Here is a 17691-nt window from a genome sequence, read left to right on the forward strand (position 1 = left end):
CTACCTCAGGAAAAAAGAACAAGATGGTAAAGTTGAAAACATGGAGTGGCCAGCAGCACAGTGTCCAGACTTAAACTTCTGCAACAGACTTGAGAAGAACTTTCTGAAGAATATTTGATTTCTATTGTAAAAAGAACGAGCCACGAGTGTGTTCAGCTGTTATATCTGCCAAAGGTGGACACTTTCATGAATCAAAAGTTTAAAATACGTTTTGGTCAACAGTAAACAGGAAAAACTCCATGAATGTTTTACACATGCATGAGATTGGTTGTTTTCTTTTATCATAAGCTGGACAAACAGAAATGTATTAAGAAATGCCCTTATCAGCCCCCTCGGAACAAGCAGGTTTAATATTTACTAGAATTTAAACGGACTTGTACTCTATTTGAAAACAGATATGAACGGGGTGACCAGTAGCATTCCTTCCAAGTATTCCCGATATTTTCAGCTGGACAAAGCCTGTGGAAACGCCTCGTACGAGCCCTTTACTGGACCGTGTAAACAATAAGAAGTTACATAAGAGTTACGACATCAAAGACTTGATATGACTGCTCTGTCTGCACATTGTGTTGTATTGGAACAGGCTGTAAGTAACCACCTTTCCTTCCTGCTCCTCCCTCCCTCTCTCTGTCTCTCCCTCTCGTTCCTCCTTTCTTTCTCCCCTCCGTTTTGTCTTTCTCTGAATCCCTACCTCCCTCCTTCTCCCGCTTCATCTTCCCTTGATTTCTCTCACTCCCCGCTCCCTCTCTCCCTCCTTCATCCTCTCTCTCCATCATTCTTCTCTCCTCCCTTCTCTCTCTCTCTAACCCCTCTCTCCCTCCCTCCCTCCCTTTCTCCTCCCTTCCATTCTCCCTCTCTCTTTCTCTCCCTCCTTTCTTTTTTACTTTCTTTCTCACTCTCTCTCTACTCCCTTTATCCCTCCCTCCCTTTTTCCCCTTCTCCCTTCCTCCCTCCGTCTCATCTCTCTCCCACTCTCCTTCTCTCTTTCTCCTTTCTTTCTTTCTCCCTCCCTTTTTCCCTTCTCCCTTCCTCCCTGCCTCTCTCCCCCTCGTCCCTCCCACTCTCCCTCTCGCTTTCTCTCCCGCCCTCCTTTTTTCTTTCTTTCTTTCTTTCTTTCTTTCTTTCTTTTCTTTCTCACACTCTCTCTCCTCCCTGCCTCATTCCCCCCCGTTCTCCACCCTCTCTCGTTTCTCCCGCTTTCTTTCTCGCCTCCCTCCCTCTTTATCACCCCCCTCTCTCTCCTCCCTCCCACTCTCCCTCTTTCTTTCTCTCCCTCCTTTTTCTTCGCCCTCTCTCCTCCCTCCCTCACCCCCCCACCCTCGCTCTCTTTCTCTCTCTCTGTCCGCAGGACGTCCCTTGTGCCGCGCCCTTTGACCTCTCTCACCCCTGACGCCATGAACTCGCTGACCCACCCCTCCCGCTCCTCCCCCTCGTCCTCCTCCTCGTCCTCCTCCTCCTCCTCCTCCTCCTCCTCTTCCTCCTCTTCGTCCATAGACATCCTGGAGGAGCTACAGCTGATCGCGGCTCAGAACCTGGAGAAGGTGGACATCCATAAGTACTACGAGGTGGTGCGAGAGCTCGGCAAAGGAACCTACGGCAAAGTGGACCTGGTCGTGCACAAGATCAGAGGTAATAATATAAATACTTTGCAGTGTGATCATGCTGGGGGTGTTCTACATGTATGCCTATAGTAGAATGTTCAGTAGTAACTATGGTGACACAATGCACACAGAGCAAACACTGTCCAAAAGTTTTAAAGGGACAGTCTGGAATTTTGGACATAGGACCTCATTTCCTAGTGAGCCAGAGTGTTGGAGACGTGTGGAGACACTTTTTAAAATATTCCACCCAGTCCTTGTATTTGTGGAGGTCGCTGGTGCATGTCAATGGCCATAGTTAGACTGTTAGTTTTACCCACTCCACAAAACACCCGAAGTAAAACTATTATTATGCCAGACTGTCAATGCTAAATGTCTGTGTTGATAGAATAATTTTAGAAGTAAAACCAACCTTACATTTGAAGGATTTATGTCAGAGCAGCAGCAGCGAGTTGAACTTCCTGTTAGAAAATTTGGCAGCGGCGGACTGATATATGAAGAAAATAGTCCCTCAACATGCAACGATTCATGCAGTGCAAAGTTAGCTTTATTTGGGACATTACTCTGTTGACACAGACATTCACATTGACAGTCTGGAGTAATAATAGATTTGCTTCGGGTGTTTTGTGGAGTGGGTAAGACTGTTTTTAGTGTCAGGATAACTATGGCCATTGACATGCACTAGCCTAGCACCAGTGACCTCTGCAAATACAAGGACTGGATGGAATATTTAAAAAAGTGTCTCCACACGTCTCCAACACTCTGGCTCACTAGGAAATGAGGTCTTATGTCCAAAATTCCAGACTGTCCCTTTAAGATTTACAAAAAAATATAAAATGGATTTAAACAGCACATTTTCAGGAGCCTGTGATCAATAGGAGCGTTCATGGTCCTGTTTAGGAGTTTGAAAAACTATTGGCTAAATGCTAGATATCTTGTGACTGTAATTTTATGTGTGAGGGACTGTCAGCTGTTGTAGTTCTCTTTCTGTTGATAGAAAAAAAATGGAAAAGTCCTTTATCTTTTATTAGAATATTTTTACCCAGAGGGTACATGTATCTAAAGGAACTGTACATAAGATTTAGATTTTAAATTCTGTGTCCCCAAACATGAGGTAAACATATAACACACATGTTCAAATCAAATATCATTTTTATTGATAACAATTTTAATGCTGATTTATTTTTAATTACAAAAAACAATGGACATGCACATTGTATTGTATTGGAACAGTCTGTAAGTAATAGGGATGTGAAAAAATACTGAAATATCGATATATCGTATCATTTAACATGTTACAGTATCGATATCATGGGCTGCTGTATGTGCCAAATGAAGAGGAAGTACACTCACTTATGAAACACATTGGAAAGTTCCCCATAAAAATGCCTTTTTAATGCAATGGAAGCGAACGCAATGGACATGATGGCCAATTCACATATATTATAATTTGGTGTTTTGGTTCTCAAGATAATTATCCAGTCAGAAAGCAGAATGAGCCTCACATGCTCTCTTGTTTGAGTTAACAGTTTCAATGCTGAAATCCAGTTGTTTCAAACTAAAAATGCCCCTCTCTCTCTCTATGAATGGTCACTAGCTAAACCCCAGCATCTGCAGCTAGTGCTAGTGCAACCTCTGCAGCTCAGGGAGGGAATTCTGGAGGTTCTGAGCTTCACATGAGGCTTGACCTGTCTGTATAGTGATAATGAGAAAATCTTTTGTTCTCTATCTGCAGATTAAGGCACTGGAAAAGTCCAGTTGTGATTGTAGAACTGTTTTTAAAAACTACACACAGCGCAGGCTACACACAGTTCCTTTAACTAACATTTTATTTTGAGGCTGTCCAGTAGAGACCAGAATCATTATTTTTGCTGCAGCTGATTCACTCTGATATCAAAAGCAGCCTGTTCTTTGTCTGCTCCACTCCCATTCACTGCATTGATCCAAACTGTGGCACACTGCGTACCACCTCTGGTCTCTTTGACTCTATAAAGCCACATTACGGACTTTTTTGGTGTCCTCAGATGAGCTCAGACTGGCCCACAGAACCACACAAGGCTTCACTATCTGCTGCACAAACTGTTACTTTTGCCTGGACAGTGAAGGATGTTTTTTTGTCCATTTTGAGTAGTTATATAATTTTCAGTTATTTCTCTCTGTGTAATGTATTTGGAACAAACTGCACCAGGAGGCTACAGTTATAAGTGTTGTTCACAATGAAAAGACCAGACATACTTGTAGCTTTGAGAGGGCTTCGTCCACTGTTGAGAAAAGGGCATAAATATTAATGACTTTATAATAGAAGAAATCGCCTTAGATAATTGTACTTATACTACTTACGGTATGTCTGAGCAGGATTGTAAGAGCAAGGCTGCATTTTTTTAAGTAATATACATTTAAAATATCTGGTGTTTTTTCTGCATAAAATCCTTAAATCCTGTAGTTTCTATCTGTACAAAATGTGACTCAAAATGTGAACTTTGAACAAAATGCTATTATTAAATGGCACATATTACGCTATTTTCTGTTATTTTGGTTATGTTTTATGTTTTTGGTTATGTTATTTTTATATGTTTATGCTGTTTCCTCATCATAAACATCATCAGGGTTCCTATGGCCATGGAAATCTTGGAAAAGTCATGGAAATTGAAAGTGTCATTTTCCAGGCTTAGAATGTCATGGAATTTTGTAAATTCAATGAAATTTTTGGAAAAGTCATGGAATTTTAATATCTCTTTCATACAACTTTTATGATTATTTCCAAATGTGTGAGCCTTTTGTTTCAAAGAGATGACAATAAATGCACTGACAGTATTTTGACTTTTAAAAACTATAATCCCAAACCATAAGGTGAGTGGAAAGGATTGACATTTCATATTTAACCCTAAAAGTCTGATCAATTCTACACTTGTAGGGTGCTGTAAAGTCACGGAAAATTCACTTCAGGTCATGAAAAAGTCATGGAAAAGAATTAAAAATTTTGTCAATGAAAAAGAGTGGGAACCCTGCTGGAGTTTTTTTTTTTTATTCACACATCTTAACACACAAATCCTGCTGCATATTGGAAAACACTTTGTTCCACCTTGTGATGTCATGTGGTAGTACAGGAAGTGATCCATTGTGTTTTTAAACTCCATACACCTTCACTAGAATCATTTGGATAATTTCAGCCTTTGAACTGCCAATCTCTACTGAACTAAAGGTAAAAGGAGCTGTTAACTTGGAACCTACTTCATGACATCACAAGGAAGAAGAGATCATTTTGAGACATAGACAGACTAATAATGCAGTGTTACTCAAACATGTGTGAATGAAACAAAACACAACTCTAGGTGTGTTTTTGATGAGGTAACAACATTATAACATGGCTTAAAGCTCACAAGAAACAATTTTGTGTAATATAGGACCTTTAAAAGCTGAAAATATTCACAATGCTGAAAAAATACTATCAGATGTTTTCCTCAAACAGTGACAGTGAAGATCATGTACTTTTACAGAACTTTGCAAAGACATTTAAGTGTTGAGCTGTATCCTGTACTGCCAGATGTACAATGGTTGTGATTGACAGGTGGATTAGCCAATCAGAGAAACACATGGGCTGTTAAAATTTTTCCCTGTGTTTTTTTTTTTTTTTTTGAATGGTACAAGAATAAGATGAGATGTCCTCTTCTTGTTCTTCAGACTCATCTGAGAGGCGGTGATTGGCACGTCTGAAAATAAGTAGGCAATGCAGTACAATTATGGTATTGTTCAGATTTACAAAGGCGTTCATGTCTGCTACATCTTTTCCTGTACTATTCATGGTTTTCAGAATGATGAAAAGTTATCACCGTCGCCATAGCAATTAACAAATCAAAACCACCCCTCAGAATGGTACAGTATAACAGTAAGATGAACTCGTCGATACAAAGATGTGTAGTCTGGGAACTGTTATGAAGGTGCACTATGTAACTTTTTGGTTGGGGTCTGTCACCTGCTTGTTTCTATGGAGATGTCATTGTTCTGCCTGGAATGTTCCACAGTATGGCATTAAACAGCTTTACCTTACATTTATTCATTTACAGGTGGTTTTATAGCTCAAAAATACCTAGAAAAACATTCATTCAGACTGTGTGCAGGGTCGCTCTCCACAGATCTGACCTGTAACTTGGTCTGGTTTGTCTCCATGAAGATTGAAAAGTTTAATTCCATACAGTGAAACATTCAGACGAGTTCAGTTGGGTGTGATTGACAGGTGGATTGGCCAATCAGAGAAATGGAGAAATTCGATGAAAATGACTCATTCACATTTTTAATAAGTTTCAGTTTCGTTTTTTGATTTGGCGTAACGAGCGGAGGCTTGTGGGCGGAGGATCGGACAGAATCTTACAGCCAACTGTAAAGAAGGGTTGAACAGGGCCTGGGAGAGATCGCTAGATTACCCAAACATGCATGGATGACATTTAAAACCTCTTCAGGTATTTTCATGAAGGTAGCATGGTAGAAAGTAGGGATGTAACAATCCATGTATCATTCGTTCATTCGTCAGTTCTGGTTTAGTCCTGGTTTTGTCCTGTTTAGTCCTGTTTAGTCCTGGTTTAGTCCTGGTTTAGTCCTGGTTTAGTCCTGGTTTAGTCCTGGTTTAGGACTTGAGACCGGGACCGGACCGGGACCAGGCCAGGACCAGGACTGAGACCGGAACAAGGCCAGGACTAGACCAGGACTGAGACCGGAACAAGGCCAGGACCAGACCAGGACTGAGACCGGAACAAGGCCAGGACCAGACCAGGACTGAGATCAGGACCAGAATCAGGACTAAGACCAGGAGTAGGATCAGGACTGAGACCAAGACCAGACCAGGACTGAAACCGGCATCAGACCGGGACCAGACCAGGACCAGCCCGGGACCGAAACCAAGACTGCAACCGTTTAGTTCTGTTTTAGTCCTGGTTCAGTCCGGCATCACAGTTTAAGTCACGGAAACGGGAAACAGACATTTTCATTTAAACACAAAATGGAAAACTGAAAAAACAAATTGTTACAAGTTTTTTCATTTTGGTTTTGAAGACAAATAATGAAAAAAAAAAATAAATTGTTTTCTCGTTTTCTTATTTTTGGTTTTATTTTGAAAAACGAATGAACGAATGCTACACGGATTTGTAACAATATCTAAATCTCTCTTTACGCAATTTTCACAACATGCATTTCACTGTACGATAATTACTGCAATATGTTGTAGAAACTAACAAAACTGAATACGCTACTTTCTCCTCTTAAATGCCTTTGACAAGACTTAAATCAAAGAATAAAGATTTTAAAATGCTTAAAACACTTATTTCTTCACGTAGTCTGCACTGCAATGGAGCAAAGGATCATGGTCTATGTAGTTCCCTCTGTTCAACTCTTCATTTAAGCAAAGAGACTTGTAATTCGAATTATTGTGATGACCCATGACTATTGTGAGACTTCTGAGGATACGATATCACGATATTTTGGTCACTGTTACATCCAAAGCTCCAAAAAGTCAATTTTACGCAGCACCATTTTTTTTTTTTTTTTTTTTTTTTACCATTTTAACCATCACTTAACCATCTGCAGCCTTATTATGACTGTATCACATGGAAAAAACAGGTCTTTGTTTTTTTCTTTCACCTGAACAGCGTGACTCCACTGTGTAAGAATATAAAACCTTTAAAATAGCTCACCAATTCTTCTCTGTTAAAAAAAAGCAGCAGATCCAGCGTTATATTTAGACCTGTGAATATGTGGGTTTTGTATTTCTTTTCTGTGGAGAATTGTGGAGGTGTCACGTTTAACAATGGCTCCAGACAAAGTGCTAATAAGAGCTACACTGGAGTATATTTAAACAGATAGAGCAAAACATTATGACTATCTGATAATACAGTGCTATAGGCCTGCATACTTATTATTCTGTCTATTCTTTAAAGGTCCAGTATTACACAAAATTGACTCTTGTGAGATTTAAACCATGTTATAATGTTGTTACCTCATCAGAAACATACCTGGGGTTGTGTTTTGTTTCATTCACACATGTTGGAATAATCTTTTATTGTTAGTCTGTCGGCGTCCTCAAAGTTTAAAACGTAGTGAAGTCATCAAGACTGCACTAATCGAGACCAAGACCAGTCCGAGACCACAGGGTTCCGAGACCAGAGCAAGACCAAGACCTCAGAGAGTCGAGACTGAGACAAGACTGAGACCATGGCCCATCGAGACCAAATCAAGACCACCTTTGTCATTTTTGACATTTATTTGTATTTTACAGTTATTTTGTGACATATACATCAATGCTTTTATAAATCTATCTCCATTTGATCTGATTAATGTTCATTTAGGCCTAAAATAAGCCGAGAACTGTATTGCACCTAAACACTCTGTGAACCGTTTTGGACCCTCACCCACAGTTTGAGAACCTCTTGTTTAATCTGAGTTCCATTTACAGAAAACTGTTACAAAGTGAAGAAAGTTGTTTTTTCAAGTTCATAACATTTACAGATACATTATCTTACTGGTTTTGCAGTGATATTTCGCATGCACATTTACTGGCCGTAACGAAATATTGCACTCGTCAAATGTCAGACCTTGAGTCCGAGACAAGACTGAGACCAAGACAAATGCGCTCGAGTCCGAGACAAGACCAAGACCTTAAAAAAGTGGTCTCAATACCGGTCTTGAGACCAAGACTGGCATCGAGTACTTCGATACTATCAAAACGCTTTGTTCCACCTTGGTAATACATGAAGTGCTCCACTGTGTTTTTAAACTCCATACATCTTCACTAAAATCTTTTGGATAATTTCATCCCTGGAATTGCCAATCTCTATTGAAATAAAAGTAAAAGCTGTTATAAAAACTGCTGCTTCGTGACATCATAAGGTGGAACAGAGCATTTTGAGCTTTGGACACATAAACAGATTAATAATAAAGGGTTACTCAAACGTGTGAATGTGACAAAATACAACTCTGGGTATGTTTTTGATGAGGTAACAACATTATAACATGATTTAAAGCTCACAAGACTCACTTTTGTGTAATATTGGATCTTTAATCTCATTTTACACAAACTGTTGGGTCGACTTGATCCTAAAGACAGCCTGCTGTAGCTGCAAATAAACAGACAGCTAATGCTAGCTCAAACATGTTAAGATGACATGCTAATTAGCACAACGTCGTCATGGAAACGGGTCTATTTACTGTCTTAAACGGGAAGAAAACAGAACGTGTGTGTGATCAAATCAGAGGTGACATTTTGCAACTGTGAACTCATTATTCAGCCTTAATTAACACTGTGTGGCCTCAAAACAAGCTCAAACTGATCACTCCATTTCCACAGCAGGCTACACTCGGCTCTTTGGTTACTATTCTTTTGACCTAAGACTGTGATTGATTAAATAATTAAAGATCTTATAGTACACAAAATAGTCTCTTGTGAGCTATAAGCCATGTTAGAATGATGTTACCCCCTTAAAGTGCCTATTACGTTAGTTCAGTTAATTTACTGAAACATAGTTAAGATCGTTATTCTGTCCGTCTTCTCTCTGTTTCTGTCCCCAACACTGTCTCTTCTCCTCCTCTGCCCTCTTCTCCTCCTCTCCTCTCTCCGGAATCGCTCGCTCAGGGTAAAAAGGCCCTGACCCTGCGCTGAAGCTGTGATATTGGAGACCTGTCTTGCCCCCCCGCTCTCTTCTACTGCCTCCCCGATTCTGTCTGGGCTCAGTGAACATGTCGAACTGCACATTTCAGACAGACATTGTGTTTAGATTTAGAGTTAAAGCTGCACTGTGTAACTTTCTGGTGGAGGGTGGAGGTCTGCTACCTGCTTGTCTTTGTGGAAATATTATTGCTTTGTCAACAGTATGGCATTAAACATATCTTGTTTCCATGGAGACAAGCCCACAATGCCTCCAGGCCACATTACAGGTCAGATCTGTGGAGATGTAGCTCACTTACTGTACGAATGCATTTTTTTCATTGTATTTTTGAGGATGTAAAACACCTGTAATTGAATAAATGCAACATGGGCAGGCATCATGAACCTCCAGAATTCCCTCACTGAGCTTCAAAGGCTGTACTAGCTCTGACTCATGACAAGATCAGAGAGAATTTTACTTTTAACCAATTTCAGTGCAATTTTAGCATTGAAACTGGCAACCCAAATGAGTACTTTGTTTTTGAAATTAAATGGTAAATGGACAAAATGGGAAGGGGTTAAGGGTTGTGATTAGGGATGTAACAATAAACGAAATATCATGATATCGTATCATCAAAGTTCTCTCAATAATATCGAGGACCATCACAATATATCGAGTTACAAGTCTCTACATTAAGAGTTATGGTGCATCAATAGTTAAAAAAGACAGAGGGAACTACATAGACCATGATCCTTTGCTCCATTTCAGTGCAGACTACAAGAAGAAATAACAATTCTGAGCACTTTTAAGTCTTAGTTCTTTGGATTAAGTCTTGTCAAGGCATTTTAGGAAAAAGTAAAAAGTAGTATATTCACAGTTTTGTTAGCTCCACAAACTGTCACAATAAATATCATACCGTGAGGTTCATACCGTGACAATATTGTATCGTGAGACTTGGATATCGTAACATCCCTGGTTGTGATGGACATTTATATTGTGGAAAGATTTCTCTCAATCTGTCTTTGTGTAAATGAATGTGATATAATCTTGATTATGATTGATTAAATTAAAATAGTGATTAGTTTATCTTTTGGTCTTGTAACTAAAACTCATTTGGTTTGGTAGTTAAAGACAGTGTTAGAAAGACCCTTCAGTGTAAACACTTCTGTTCTCTTCTGCTTGCTGATCCTTTCATGAAGTGACAAAAGTGTGAACATCGATGCAAATCAGATCAAGCATATCTGGCCACACCTCAGTAGGAGTCATCACCTTCTCAGTTTGAACTGTATGTGTCCTCTGGGCATCTCAGGCTTTATAAACTTGGTGCTTTGTAACATTCGGAGTCTGATGTGGTAAGGACGTGCTGCTGGTGAGGAGAGGCTGTTGGTCTGTGGCCAGGGCAGGCTTAGGCCCTGTCCATATCTGCTCTAACAAGAAGAATAAACCTCGGTCTGTATTCCAAAAACTAATCGGGCTTCGCAAATGGATTAATTATTTATCATCAAGAGATACAATTTTTTTTTCCACAACAGTGTCTTGTCCAAGGACAACAACAACAACAGTATTCATCTGTGGGACTTGGAATCACACTGCCAACCTTCAGATCACAGGACGAGCCCTCCACCACTGAGCTACTGCCTCCCCAGTTAACAATAAATCAGCCTTACAACAGTTAAAGTAAAGCTATGTTTGATTTGAACATGTCTAACTCAGATCTGAAGACACAGTGAGGTCTTACATACAGTTCCTTTAAAGGTGCACTGTGTAACTTTTTGGTTTGGGGTCTGTCACCTGCTTGTTTCTATAGACATGTCATTGCTCTGCCTGGAATTTTCCACAGTATGACATTAAACATTCCTATATTTATTCAATTACAGGTGGTTTTATAGCTCAAAAATACCTAGAAAAACAGGCATTCTGACTGTAAGCGGGGTCGCCTCTCCACAGATTTGATTTGGCACCTTGTAACTTGGTCTGGTTCAGTCTCCATGAAGGTAGAAATGTTTAATACCATACTGTACTGTACTGAAATATTCCAGACAAAGCACTAACATAGAGAAAAGCTTACACAATGCACCTTTAAACTGTAATTTAAATGAACTAACAGCCCTCTTTTGTTTTTTTCCATATTTCTCTGAGTACTATTCTCTGACTGTTCATTTCATTTGAGTCGTTACATGAGTGTGAAGGGCAGATCAGGCCATCCCAGTCTCCTGAGCTTGTCTCTGCAAATTGCTTTTTCGTGTTTTTATGCATCGTTTCATTATTACACAGAGGAGAGAGACACACTTTGACTTGGCCTTATCTCCGCTGCAGTGTTTACAGATGTAATTAGAACTTCGCAAAATAATCCTTTAACAGATCTGCACCGTTTGAATCCGAAAAAAAGAAAAACTGAAATAAATGTCAGTTGCGCTAGAGTATAAATATTTCATTGTATTTGCAGAGATGTTAATTAACTTTCACTCAGGCAATTAACAGCCTCCACAAATCCATAAATATTTCAAAACAGAACAAGAAAGAAAGAATAGGATTTTAAAATAGCCTTGCAAAACAGCACACTAATCTTTGCCCACAGTGGCTTTCGAGGTAGAACAGTTTGCACTCCACCATGAGATTAGTGGTTTAATTCCTACTACTATGAGCATACTGTATGTGTGGAAGTAATAGGGCTGGGTATCATTAAGAAGTTGCAGATGCGATACATACCTTGATACATAGGTCACAATATGATACATATCTCGATACATAGGCCACGATGCGTTACATATCTCGATACATAGGGCACGATGCGATACATATCTCGATACATAGGTCACGATGCGATACATATCTATACATAGGTCACGATGCGATACATATCTCGATACATAGGTCACGATGCGATACATAACTTGATACATAGGCCACGATGCGATACATACCTCGATACATAGGTCACGATGCGATACATACCTCGATACATAGGTCACGATGCGATACATATCTTGATACATAGGTCACGATGCGATACATATCTCATACATAGGTCACGATGCGATACATACTCGATACATAGGCCACGATGCGATACATACATACATAGCATGATCGATACATATACATAGCGATATACATACCTCGATACATAGGTCACGATGCGATACATACCTCGATACATAGGTCACGATGCGATACATACCTCGATACATAGGTCACGATGCGATGCATATATACCTCGATACATAGGTCACGATGCGATACATACCTCGATACATAGGTCACGATGCGATACATATCTAGATACATAGGTCACGATGCGATACATATCTCGATACATAGGCCATGCGATACATACGATGCATACATATGAGATACATAGGCCACGATGCGATACATATCTCAATACATAGGCCACGATGCGATACATATCTCGATACATAGGTCACGATGCGATACATATCTAGATACATAGGTCACGATGCGATTACATACATAGGTCACGATGCGATACATACATAGGCCACGATGCGATACATACCTCGATACATAGGTCACGATGCGATACATATCTAGATACATAGGTCACGATGCGATACATATCTCGATACATAGGCCACGATGCGATACATATCTTGAGACATAGGCCACGATGCGATACATACCTCGATACATAGGTCACGATGCGATAACATATCTCAATACAGTGCTCGTGTGATACGATATATTTCAAATCGATTCCATACTGTCCAATAAAAAATAAAGGCTAAATCATGACTGTGATACTAAAAGTCTTATTATTCCACTTCTTGTGTTAACTGAATATGAAACACACTCATTTTCTTCATGAAAACTGTGAAAATGTCAAATGTGTTGCATAAACAAGTTTCCTTCGTCTGAACAAGCAACAAAACTGTAGCGCTGTAACAAAATAATTTAATAAAATATATCAAAAAACACTGTGATATATTGATACAACAGCCCACAATATCGATACTGTATCATCACATTAAATGATACGAATAAGTAACGCAATTCACTCTTCTTGAATGTTTAAAGGTCCAAATATTACGCAAAATTGACTCTTGTGAGCTTTAAATTTAATGTTATATGTTTTAAATTGCCTCTTGGCCAGGTCGTTATTGAAACAAATGAGAAAGTGCTCTTAATTGACTTACCAGGTAAAATATTGAATAATTAAAAAAAACAAAAAACTTATAATGCTGTTACTTCATCAAAAACACACTTGGAGTTGTGTTGTGTTTCATTCACACATGTTTGAGTAACCCTTTAATATCAGACTGCCAACACCTCCAAAGCTCAAAATGCTCTGTTCCAACTTGTGATGTCATGAAGCTGTAGTTTTCAAGTTAACAGCTCCTTTTAGTTCAGTAGAGATTGGCAATCCCAGGTCTTAAATCATCCAAATAATTCTAGTGAAGGTGTATGGAGTTTAAAAACATAGTAGAGCTCTTCCTGTTTTACCACATGACGTCAGAGTATTTCAGTTTGATCGGAGAACTCAGCCTAAATATGTTTGTGATGAGGAAACAACATTATAACAGAAAAGAAAACTGTAAAGATCATTCATTATTTTGTTTTATTTACCAATTTCCTCCTGCTTTCTTGTTTTGCAGGGACCAAAATGGCGCTGAAGTTTTTGCGTAAGAAGACGACAAAGCTGAAGAGTTTCCTGCGCGAGTACAGCGTGTCTCTGTACCTGTCCCCCTGCCCCTTCATCATAAACATGTTTGGAATCGCCTTTGAGACCGATGAGTACTACATCTTTGCCCAAGAGTACGCTCCGGCCGGGGATCTCTTTGACATCATCCCTCCACAGGTTTGAAACTTTTCTAATGTCATTTACATATTTAAATATCAAGTTACTCATTAAAGGTCCTATATTACGCAAAATTGAGTCTTGAGCTTTTAATCATGTTAGAATGTAGTTACCTCATAAAAAAACATACCTGGAGTTGTGGTTTGTTTTGTTCACACATGTCTGACTAAGCCTTTATTATTAGTCTGTCTGCATCTCCAAAGCTCAAAATGCTCTGTTCCACCTTCTGATGTCATGAAGCGGAACTTTACAAATTAACAGCTACTCTTTATTTCCTGATTCTTGGACAATAAAACGCTTTGTATTTAGATGCAGGCAATATACAGCAGAATTATTTTGACTTCAAGAGGTGCTTAAATAATATATCTGTACTGGAGCAAATTTTGGATCTTAATCTTACTAAAGCCCTGTTCGCACAGGATTAGTTTTACCTGGGGTCCCCTGGTAAATTATAATAATTACACACGTTGTCTCTGTTTCTAGTCCCGTATGAAACTCACATGTCTATAAAAATGTCTGTAAAACCTCCCCCAAATTTTACCTCCTGTAATACTGCGAACTCAGAGCCCCTCAGGTTTGTAAACTGCCTTGTTTTTCGTCTGTGCATTGAAGCTAATAGTGATTGAAAATGTCTTCACGTCCTATTTTCGGTCTGAATATGAAATAAATCAACTATATTTATTCTCCACGGACCATACTCTAATCCAGCTATTGTATATTTGTACAATTAAAAAGTAAAAAGCTAAAGTTTGGATGGAGGGGCTGTATCAGTGTGAATGGATTAAAAGACAGAGACTGTGGCGGTTTCAAGAAATCTGATGGTGTGGATGTCATTGTGATTGCCGATCACATCAGTGTGCAAAGAAACACAGTGTTGGACATGACGGTGCCTGTGCATTCTGCTGAAAACAAAACAAACTGAAAATAAAAGCAAGGTTGGCGCCATGGTGAATTAAAAGTTTCTTGTCTTGTTTTAGTGTGTTTATCAGTCAACTAATCCTGTGTATAGGGCTAAAGTTTTACCATGAATGAATAAAGATCAAATATACTGTTTGGGTGCAGTCCTTAACTCTGTAGTAGTGGTAGTAGTAGTAGAAGTCTAAGATATAGTATTGTAGTAGTATCAATAAAACAGAAAGTAGTGGTTTAGGTTCCATTAAAGGTTTTATATTACGCAAAATTGACTCTTGTGAGCTTTAAGTCATGTTAAAATGTTGCTCATGTTTAAACTCACTGTCTCTCCTGTGTTTTGCGTCAGGTGGGTCTCCCGGAGGCTGTTGCCAAGCGCTGTGTCCACCAGGTGGCCATCGCGCTGGACTACCTCCACTGTAAGAAACTTGTGCACCGCGACATCAAACCCGAAAACATCCTCATCTTCGACCGTGAATGTCGCAAAGTTAAACTGTCCGACTTCGGAATGACCAGACGCGCCGGATCTCCAGTGAAACGCGTGAGTGGCACCATACCCTACACCGCCCCCGAGCTCTGTGACACCTCCAGGAACGACGGCTTCTTCGTGGACTACAGCACAGACGTGTGGGCATTCGGGGTACTGCTCTTCTGCATGCTCACCGGAAACTTCCCGTGGGAGAAAGCGATGCCCAACGACGCCTTTTACGACGAATTTGTGCGCTGGCAACGACGTCGTACAGGGAACGTGCCATCGCAGTGGAGAAGGTTCACGGACGAAGCTTTGCGCATGTTTCGAAGGCTGCTCTCCATTGAACAAGAGCGGAGATGTTCGGTTAAAGAGGTTTTCAGCTACTTCAACCAGTGCTGGATGTTGGATACGGAAAACGGGAACGTTAACAACGCCGGGTTAGCGACTAGCGCGCCCCAGATCAACATGAGCACCTCCTCGTCTGAAGAAGATGTTTTAGTGGATAGACTCAAACAGCAAACCTTGTCTCCGGCTTGCGTCGCCGCTAAAGAACGGCTCATGATGGACACACACTACTCCTCCGCTAACAATTCGCCGTCCGCCAACGCCAGCTACGACCGAGTGAACAGGGAAAACAACGAGCGAGGGCGCCTTCTAGTGGCCACTCCCATCGAAATCTGCGTGTAAACACAAAATAAGCAACGCGACACTGGAAAACCACAATCACACGCATAAGATTTGCGTGTTAACTAAGATGCCTTCAAAATAGCTGAATATACAGAAGGCAAGAAGTTGGGTCCTAAAATGTCCCAAAAGCGTGAAGTTTCGCACTGGTTTGAATCATTTCTAGCGAAGTTCAACTGATGAGACGATAATAGGGACAATGTTAAGCTGTTGATGGTTTTGCTTAAATGGGGCGGTTCAGAGCTTGTTGATAAAATGGCTGAAATGGACAGTTCAAGCAATACACTGAAACACATGAACAGACGCTGTTACAAAGAAGGGCAAACTGTCAATACTGGAGACTGACCAATGTGGTGAAAGTAGTATAGCACTGGTTTCTTGTGCAAATTAAGTGGTTTTTTTTTTTTTATTTATTCAAGTATATTATTTAAAGTTGTATTTATAATTTGTTCACTGTTGCACAAATGTTCTCAAGTTAAAGGTGCAATGTGTTGTTTTTGGTAGCAGAGACAGAGGTGGGGACTTGCAAGTTGTGATTTGGACTCAAGTCAGACTTGAGTCACTATTTTTAATACTTGAGACTTGACTTGATAAAATGGACTTGGGACTGGACTGGGACTTGAAGGTCAGTGAATTCGGACTTGAGGTCTGTGACTTGAGAAGACTTGAGAAGCACTTTTAAATCTGACTTCTTTCTGTTCTGACCGTAATGATTCACACTTAGATCTTGTCAAGACATTTAAAAAGGATAAAATTAACATTTCTACAACTCTTACATACTCTATAAAAACTCATATATAAATATACTGTTTTTGTACTATTAATGTACCATTTGTACTGTTAATGTACTATTTTTAAGTACAGTTTATCTTAAAGTCATATAAACTGCAAAAACCTAAGCTTTGGTACTTTGGTTTAAAGACTTGAAATGACTTCAAGCTCAACGCAGATGACTTGGACTTGAATTAGACTTATGGGCCAGTGACTCGAGACTCGACTTGGACTTTTCTGTCTTTGACCTGGGACTTGACTTGGACTTGAGGTCAAAGACTTCTTGAGACTACTTGAGACTTGCAAAACAACGACTTGGTCCCACCTCTGGGGACCACAAAAAACACACAAAAGTGTTTTTGAGTGAAATTTGAGTTTGAAAACAGCAACTACAGGAGCCTTAAAGGGACACTGTATTGTCTTTGAATAAACAGAGTTGGGAGTAGGTGCTAAGACTGTCACTGTAAACATGAACAAGGATCACTTGTTTTGCAATGCGTAACACTATTATGTTACGAAAATGTTCCCAACAATCAGACAATTCATTGATGCATTGATGAAGTTAGTAGGTCATTAATTTGTCAATGATTGTGAAATTTATTGTTAAATTTGTTTAAATAACTTTGGAAAAATTCTGAACCTCCAAAAGAATTAGAACATGATTTTTTTTTTTATTGTTCACGTAGGCCGACTATAGCCAAATAATAATTCAACGTCAATGGATGTAAAAGTAGTCAAAACACTAGATCACTTAATAAATAAATGATAATAAAATTATTGAAACTACTGAAATCAAGATTAAAGCCT

General features: G+C 39.6%; 1 protein-coding gene across 1 annotated transcript; it reads left to right on the forward strand.

Moving 5' to 3' along the window:
• Positions 1–1451: 1451 nt before the first annotated feature.
• unm_sa1261 (un-named sa1261) lies at positions 1452–16129 on the forward strand (the record flags this gene model as incomplete). The annotated part of the gene is made up of 3 exons (XM_020933237.2): positions 1452–1629; positions 13846–14048; positions 15307–16129. Coding segments are annotated over 3 exons (1191 nt in total), but the record flags the coding sequence as incomplete, so codon positions are not given.
• Between the last annotated feature and the right edge of the window lie 1562 nt (positions 16130–17691).

Source organism: Boleophthalmus pectinirostris, unplaced genomic scaffold (genome assembly GCF_026225935.1).
Source record: "Boleophthalmus pectinirostris isolate CB_2022bp ecotype Guang Dong unplaced genomic scaffold, ASM2622593v1 HiC_scaffold_17, whole genome shotgun sequence".
Classification (NCBI taxonomy): domain Eukaryota; kingdom Metazoa; phylum Chordata; class Actinopteri; order Gobiiformes; family Gobiidae; genus Boleophthalmus; species Boleophthalmus pectinirostris.